Source organism: Camponotus vicinus, unplaced genomic scaffold, assembly GCF_025532165.1.
Source record: "Camponotus vicinus isolate PSW18456_S1 unplaced genomic scaffold, iyCamVici1.0 SCAF_8, whole genome shotgun sequence".
NCBI lineage: Eukaryota > Metazoa > Arthropoda > Insecta > Hymenoptera > Formicidae > Camponotus > Camponotus vicinus.
In genome coordinates this window covers 6081263-6089825 of record NW_028141980.1, presented here as the reverse complement: position 1 = coordinate 6089825, position 8563 = coordinate 6081263, and the positions used below count along the sequence as shown (strand labels likewise).

The 8563-nt window shown below is 33.3% G+C and overlaps 1 protein-coding gene across 1 annotated transcript; it reads left to right on the top strand.

Annotated features, from left to right (window-relative positions):
- Positions 1-3145: 3145 nt before the first annotated feature.
- On the top strand, positions 3146-5194 carry LOC145976356 (uncharacterized). Its single transcript, XM_083107418.1, has one exon. It carries the CDS (start codon positions 3146-3148, stop codon positions 5192-5194), a length of 2049 nt encoding a protein of 682 aa, XP_082963544.1.
- The last annotated feature ends 3369 nt before the right edge of the window (positions 5195-8563 follow it).

Sequence of the window (8563 nt, the reverse complement as noted above, 5' to 3'; positions counted from 1 at the left end):
TGAAATAATAATTTAAATAATTCTGTTACAGATGCTCTGGCATAAGCAGCCAGTCCAGCCCAGACCGGATTCATCGCTCCTGTATCAAGTAAAACAGTCGTTCCTATTCGCTCACTGTGCACACGTAGTAGGAGCCATCTGCTTGAATGACGACACTAATTTGTGCAGCAACTGTTACTCTCGGATTCGTACACAAATCATCCAAAGCCAGTATCGACGTCTTAGGAGACATTTCTTCATAAACAGCCACGTCGCTAGAGACGAATGCTGCTCTATCTGTGGTACTACAGTAATAAAGACTAGATCCATAGACAATTGCATCTCGTGTATCCTAACTGCGAGTGAATTATTACGTCTCCTCGATAGCACTTCGACTCATGTCGACGATTTTAAATATCCTTTAGTTCTTAATGTATATGATAGAACCCCTATGTCATAAGGCATGTCTTTTATTAACACGGTATGCTGTATTAAAATTAGAGGATACCGTGATCCTATTCTGAATATCTACTTCTGTGAACTTTGTTATCAAGGTGTACAATCTTCTTCACTAAGATCTCAACTTCCTCTATTATCTTCTCATTTCTTTTCTCTGGGACCACACCACGTTGAACCCCACTGTATCAACTGTCGTCGAACTCTTACTACTCTGAAACCTTTGCATGAGTGCTCTATCTGTTTTAGAAATATCATTGAACTTTTATTTATACTACCTCTGTGTAATAATGCTTAATAATGTCTCAAACACCCCCCCAATGCTGTGTGTATTAAATTACATGGGTATCTTCACTTGCACAACCATAGCCACTATTGTTGCGCCTGCTATTGTATGCTGCATACTACTTGTAACTCTCGATTTTTTCTCCCAGTGGATTCTCACATTATATCTGTTGCCCCACATCCCTACAGAACTATCTGCTCATATTGTCAGCGACCCATAACCATAATAAGGCCTTTAGCTAATTGTTCTGTCTGCACACGAAACATTGCCGAAATATTTAGAGCCACTAATTCTTCCAATCTTGCTATTAGTGAGAATGAAAGCCCAAATTAAAACCTTTTAAATTAAAATGCAACCTATTGAGTACGCTGATACCTTATCCCATGTAATACACGAAGAATTTAACGGATATATTTCTTCAAGACATAATCTGTATTACTGCGTCTCGTGCAAATCACAAGCAGACCATGAACTTTACTATATAAATTACCATAGTATATCTGAATCCTTCCCCGACATCACGGTGTCTAAATGTTGCATATGTGCTCGCAATGTGTCTAGTGTAACTCCTATAATAGATTGTAGGAGATGTTTCTTATACTATTTGGAAGGAGAACGTATACGAGAATCTCGCAGAATATCTGATTAAATGGATTTCCTGCCAAATGTAATACCCGAAGAAGACCTAGACACATTGTCCCACTTGTTACATGTCGAATTAGAAGGATATATCTGCTCCCATAATGATCGGTATTACTGTCGTTCATGTGAAATGTTCGAAACTAGAGAACTTCAGCCCATAATATACCACATTGTTACATATTTTCCCCCAGCTTCTTTGTATGGCTTTAGATGTCATATGTGTAATTTATTACTATCTCTCATAACTCCCCTGTCGGACTGCAGGAGATGTTTTCTATATTATTTACAAGGAGAACAAGCTCAAGATTTTCGATTAAACAAGAATTGTTGATTAAACCATAATGAGCAACGTAAATAATACGCCTTGCAATCACGACATCCATAACTTGTTACAATACTTCCCAAATATCTGCAAAGCAGAATGTAAAAAAATAATATTCTATAAGAAACACACTAAGAAGAACCATAACCCGGTTCGTATATGTTGTGCATGTTGCAAAATTCGTCAATTTCGAGTTAAACCTGACCTGATAGTATGCCACTGGGTAACTTCCGGTGAAATAAATTTCTCTAAATGTGAATATTGTCTAGCTCCTCTAGATACCACTCGCTCTATCTTTCAATGTTCTGAATGCATATTTTCCTACTTTGAAAGGGCAATATATGAGAGGAACCATGGAAGAAACATAAATAATCTAACTGCTTTTGCTTTTTGCAGGACTCACCAACAAGGGGTATACGCTTAAAAAAAAAAAAAAAAAAAAAAAGAGGGGGAAAAAATGTGTCCGCCATTAAAAACCAAAACATCCATCCATCCGCTTTTAAAGGATTCATTTTTTAATAGTTTTCGCGTAAACTGTGTCATTATATTAACTCACGATATTCTAAGTGACTCAAACTCTTACCTTATCTGTACAAATTGCTATAACCCCACAATTTATAACAGAGTTCTTACAAGATACTCTCATACATTCCAATATGGCTCAGTGCCCTTGCAAAAATGTCGTATTTGCGGTCAAAATTGTTATAAAAGCCGACCAATTATCAAATGTATGAAATGTGTTAAGGCTTATTACCAATTTTCCTCATTTATAAAGAAAAAGGAAGAAAATACTTACAAACAGTTAGTCGGTATATCAGTAGACTCTTCCACATTAAGAATAGAATATGGACGGGCCGAAATAAGGATTGATCCAAATGACCCGGAAGTCTTGGAAGAAATAATTTCTTCTTAAATATCAGTCCTTGTTTTGCTACCTAAAATATATAAAAATTATTGTAATATAATCAGTACATACTTATTCAGATGCCTCATTTATTGTATCTCTAGTTAGCACAGGCATCCACAAATTATAACCATTAATTATAGTTACACACATATATATATATACGTGCATAGTAATAATAACAAATATATATATATATAAAGGAAAAGAAACAAAAAAAGGGGAATTATAATAAATAGATATACATAAAACATAATACCATATAATTACGAACAATATATATATATATATATATATATATATATATTAAAAACAATGCTATAAAGATACCTATTATGTATTCAATTTTTAAATATAGAATTTTTTTTTTGCATGGAAATATATACACTTATATATATATGTCTATACAATTATACTATAATCACAATATGCTAAGCGACAATTATTCACTATTAAATATCCATAAAATTGTATTGATCATTCAAGTAATCATATAACATAATATATATATATACTGCTACCACATATACTGAAATCATCATTATTTCAGACCACCATGACGCCTTTAGTCCTAATAACCTTCTTATGCGAAACCGCTGCTCTTATCGGATTCGATTGCGGAGGACAACACCTCAATATCACCGCTGTCTCTTTACTTGATGTTGGCGAATGTGACTTGAACATACGAAAACCCAATACCACCGATGTTCATATTCAACTATTGCAATTGTCCGACTACAGCTATACGGAAGTCATACAATGTAAAGTGGAAATATCCAGGAATATATACCATTGCGGCATGCATTCACATATCTCTGCTGTTCACAATGGAAGAGCCGATTATGTACACGAGACTGGATACACCCAATGTTTGAGAATGTTTCAAGACGGAACCATCAAACTCGGAGACAACAATCTTGTCGCCGGCATAAAAGCAAATCAGACGACCTATCGGAGTATCACTCTTGTAGGCCGTATACAAGTCGATGGATATTGCAAAGGAGCACAATACAATGATCCATATGGAACATGGGACGATGTAGTCGTCCAAGCAGCTGTAAAAATATCATTAAGATCTTCCTATGTTCCCATACAGTTAAACACTGGGAAGATCAAACTAAAGTCTGGAACTATATGTGATCTCATTGACAGCTTTTGCCTAGACGCTGACGATGGGCATACTTATTGGAAACCAATACCCACTACTACTTGTAATTTCCAACAATACGATGTTCTTTACGAAGGACCTGCAAATAAAATTTCCGAAGATCACTCTGATGTCCACGCTCCAGTCATCTACAGCCTAGTAACACAAGAAATCACCTTCGCTTTAATGAAAACTACAGAATTGCCTCTATGCGGATACACTCTCTTACGCACCGAGCATCCGAAATTATTTATCCTGGAAGCAAAACCAGGAAATACCTTCGCTAATCGAGGAATCATCCCAGTCAACAATCTTGACATCTTTACATACATGAACTCCAAGTTCGTGTATATAGAAAAACACGTCAAACAACAGATGACTTCTCTTTACAATAATGTCATCTTGCAAAAATGCGAACTAGAAAGACAAGTGATTACCAATGCCTTGTCTTTCGCTACACTCCAACCAGATGAATTTGCCTATCGATTAATGAAAGGACCAGGATATATGGCTGTTACCACAGGAGAAGCTGTACAAGTAGTCAAATGTATCCCTGTTGAAGTAATGGTCAGAAAAACGGAGGAATGTTATGCTGAACTTCCTGTCACGGTGCGCAATCATTCTCTCTTTCTTACCCCCAAGTCAAGAATCATCACCAAAATCGGTAACGAAAGAGAATGCAGTGTAGAACTTCCTACGCTGTACAGAATCGAGGATACATGGGTCCAACTCACCCCTAGTATTCAGGTTAGACAGCTACCACCTCAACAGCTAAAACCTATGGCTGCTCTAACCTGGAGATACCTCACTCCGGGATCCTTAGCTACCAGTGGAATCTACTCCGAAAAGGACATAGAAAAGCTAAGAAATCATATTATGTTCCCAGCCGAAAAGCCAGCTTTACTCAATGCCGTTGCTAGAGGACTAACTGGCCACTCCATGAACACCGAAGGAATCTCAGTATATAATTTGCTGGATGAAAATTCTCTAAATAAAATTGTCGAAAGCACAGCCTCACGGATCTGGAAAGGATTCATAAACTTTGGATCAGCCACAGCAGGACTTGTCGGAATCTTCATGATCATCCGCTTAGTCAAGCTTGTTATCGACACCGTCATCCATGGATACGCTCTCCATACTGTATATGGTTGCAGCCTTCATTTAATCGGAGCCCTGTGGAGCTCTCTTGCAAACTTGCTACTCCATCTGGCACGAGAATCTTCTAAGAAATCTGGAGATGATAACCGAGACGATCAATCACCTGGCAGGGGAACGAACCTTCAAACCTCCAACATCGATCCCACTGCGCCTCCGGAAGTAGTCACTCAACAACTTCCTCCAGCCAAACCTCCAAGGACGATGAGACCTTGCCACGAGGAAAACGCCAAAAACGTAAATATGCCTACATCATATACAAACTTAAGAGACCGCTTAAACACTTTAAATGAAGATATCTAATCTCCCTAGAACAAAATCCTCCGAAAACAAGTGGATTTTGTTCTTATTAGGGGGGAGGTGTTACGTCCCGCAACAAAAATTTTAAATATTACTTTGTAGTATAACATCAAGAATTTATCATCTTATATAATTTTTAAATATTACATATATTCACTATAAATTCATATCACTATATATATATATTATATATAATTTGCCGATATTCATATTATCTAGTTATCCTATATAACTAAAAACCAAGTAAACTACCAGTGCTAACCGAATAGATGGATTTACAGAAATATGTTAATCGAATAAAATTAATATATTTCAACTTTATTCAGGAAAGAAATAGATTTGAAATCGTGTTATTAAAATTATTTTGAATAATGCAAACTGTGTTAAAAGCGTTCGCGACAAAATTCATATAAATCATTATATGAAAGTTAGCAGAAAATTTATCATTTCAAATATCTATTAATATATATATATATGTAACCAAAAATCTAGGAAAATATACTATATTACACCTGCAGTAATCATGCATGCAAAATAATTATACATTTTAAATTAATTACAGAAAAGTGAACATAACTGTTATATAAAACACTATAATAATTAATTCCTTTAGTCAAAAAGAAGACAATTTAAAATTCTATTTTTAAATTCAAGCAATTTATATTGTTAGAGCAAAAATATCGTAACGGAAAATACGTTCATATAAGTACCTATACTTACTACACCGTAAAATCCCATAAAATTCCCTTTACAATAATATACAGAAATATTTATGGACCAATCAAGCACCTCATAAAACATAACCCTTCTCCTGGAAATTATAAAATAATGTTAGAAACAATTTATTTAAAGACTAAGTAAAAACACTTTTAATTATAAAATAATACTTACCAAAAATCTTTTAACGATTGATCTTATCGCCCTATACGGATCACTTCGATGGACGATGTAACTGGACTGCCGTAAGTGGGATGCGGCTATTGCAAATTTTGAAACCTGGGAGAAATATAATTAAATTAATATTTGGATGAATCGAGACATAACCTGTTGGCAAAAATGCCAACAAATATCCTGAAAGCAAGTCTAAACAGAAGGAATATTAATATAAAAGATTAATAAAAAATTATCAATAATAAAAGAAAATTTATAAAATTAATTTTGTGCTCCAAAACAGTGTAAAAACATTTTGTAAAAATTACATTATCTAATTAGAACCAACATATCATAAGTATCTGCAAACGATGAAATTCATTTGTACAAGAGAAAAGTAACTCAAAGAATTTGTTGCTCGTTTTAACCTATTAAAAATCGACACTTTGTCGGCACAAAGCTTAAAATACTATATATATATATATATTCACTATTAGAAAGTAATTTTTCTCAGAGTCTTGATATCTGAAAATTATAATAAAAGTATAAGAAGAGTTACTATAAAGATTATTGAGTAACCCATTTAAAATATAATTCATACTTACACACTTTTTATAACCCTATATAAATATATATATATTTATATATATATATATATCCTCTTCCTAACGATATAAGACAGTTCGTCATAAATAAGTAGCAAGAATTCCAAGTCCTAGCAGCTGAAAATAACAATCCAATAATATTTGGCCGTATGAAAAATTAACTTGACATAAAATACATAAAAACATTAATCCATACAAAATCTATTATCATTATAAAAATTTTTAGTTAATCAAAACTAATGTATTAATGTAATTAAAAGGGTATAATATTTTACAGATGTGTATAATCCTATAGTAATGAAGAAAATCAAATAGTAAAATAAGTATGATAAATCAAATATTAATACACTCAATTTTAACAACAAATATATTAAATTAAATAATAACTACAAAAGGAAAAATTCAGTAAGAATAAAATTTTTATACATAACTCTTTCTGCATGCAGAATAATAAGTCACCCTATAAACATAGCCTCACTCGGTTGTCCACCGGGTGTCTCAGTATTTTCATCACCTAACGAACACGCTATACAGAAAAATAAAATATATTTATTAGTAAAATTTCCTTAGAAATACATTTCAACAATAACCTACACGTGAATTCATATTCAAAATACATTACTCAATTACAAATATAAAAATTCATATATATATATATAAACAAATATACTTACCGTTTAGATGTTTTGCGTGGCAGCCCTATTGAATAATTAAAAGAGGCTCACTTCGTACACCCATTATCTACGGAAAACCCATAGGCTTGTGCCTTTCCAATTATATGCATATATATATATACATATATAAAAATCTACATAAAGGAAAATCATATTTTAATAAATCGATTAATAGTAAATAATAACGCCAACAATACTTACTAAGCCTTCTCTAACATATAATAAAGCATAATCGAATGGTTAAACCGATCGAGACTTATACGTGAGACCTCAATAGGTAGTACGTGAAAGTGAGAGAGACCGAACTATCGGGCGGCCCGCGCGAGCGAGAGAGACAGCGCTATACGTAATCCCGTATGCAAGAATTAATGAGAATTAAATCGCGAAACAAGCTCAGACCAACTTATCACCCTTGTTATTAATATATATATATATAATTATTAATAAAAATAACAAGGTGAGTTGGACACACAAAATTTGTAGTCATAAAAAACATGAAATATATTCTTATATACTTTAAGAATATATATATATATATATATATTATCCAAGGAATATCCGTTAGCTTAAGTGCTTTAATTATTCATACAAGCATATGTACTCTAGCTACCTAAATACAATAATTTTCTTTCTTTATTAACGACAAACCTAAAACTATAGGTAAATGCGAATAAAATATGATTTTATATGCGTGAATTAATAAGTCGGTCAGGCGGTCAAGGCTAAGGATGTGCGGTGCGTTATCTACTGACACGCGTCAATGTATCTTATCTCCCTTGATACTTACGGCGTTCATGCATTAGACTTCAGACCAAGGAGACTTAGAAATAATATTCTTTTAAAATCAAGGCGTGAAATAAATTTCGGACCGACCTTTTGCTTTGACCATTAACACGCATGGTTATTAATAAATATATATTGTAATATGTTTTACTAAGTTATTAAGTTGTAAATCGTAGGAGAATACGTTACACATATACATACGAAATTTAAAAGGCGAATTATAAGAACAATATAACCAACAATAAAACATAAATTTAACGACGTAAAAGATATGTCAAAATAAATTAAAAGGATTAGAACATAAAATTGAAATCCAACAAATGTACAATCTTATAAAATTTAGTAAAACATGGTTTAGTACGTACGAATAATCGAGCTAAATTATAAATCTTCTTATATGTGCCAAAGGCTAAGGCTAAGCCGAACGCAGTGCGTTATCG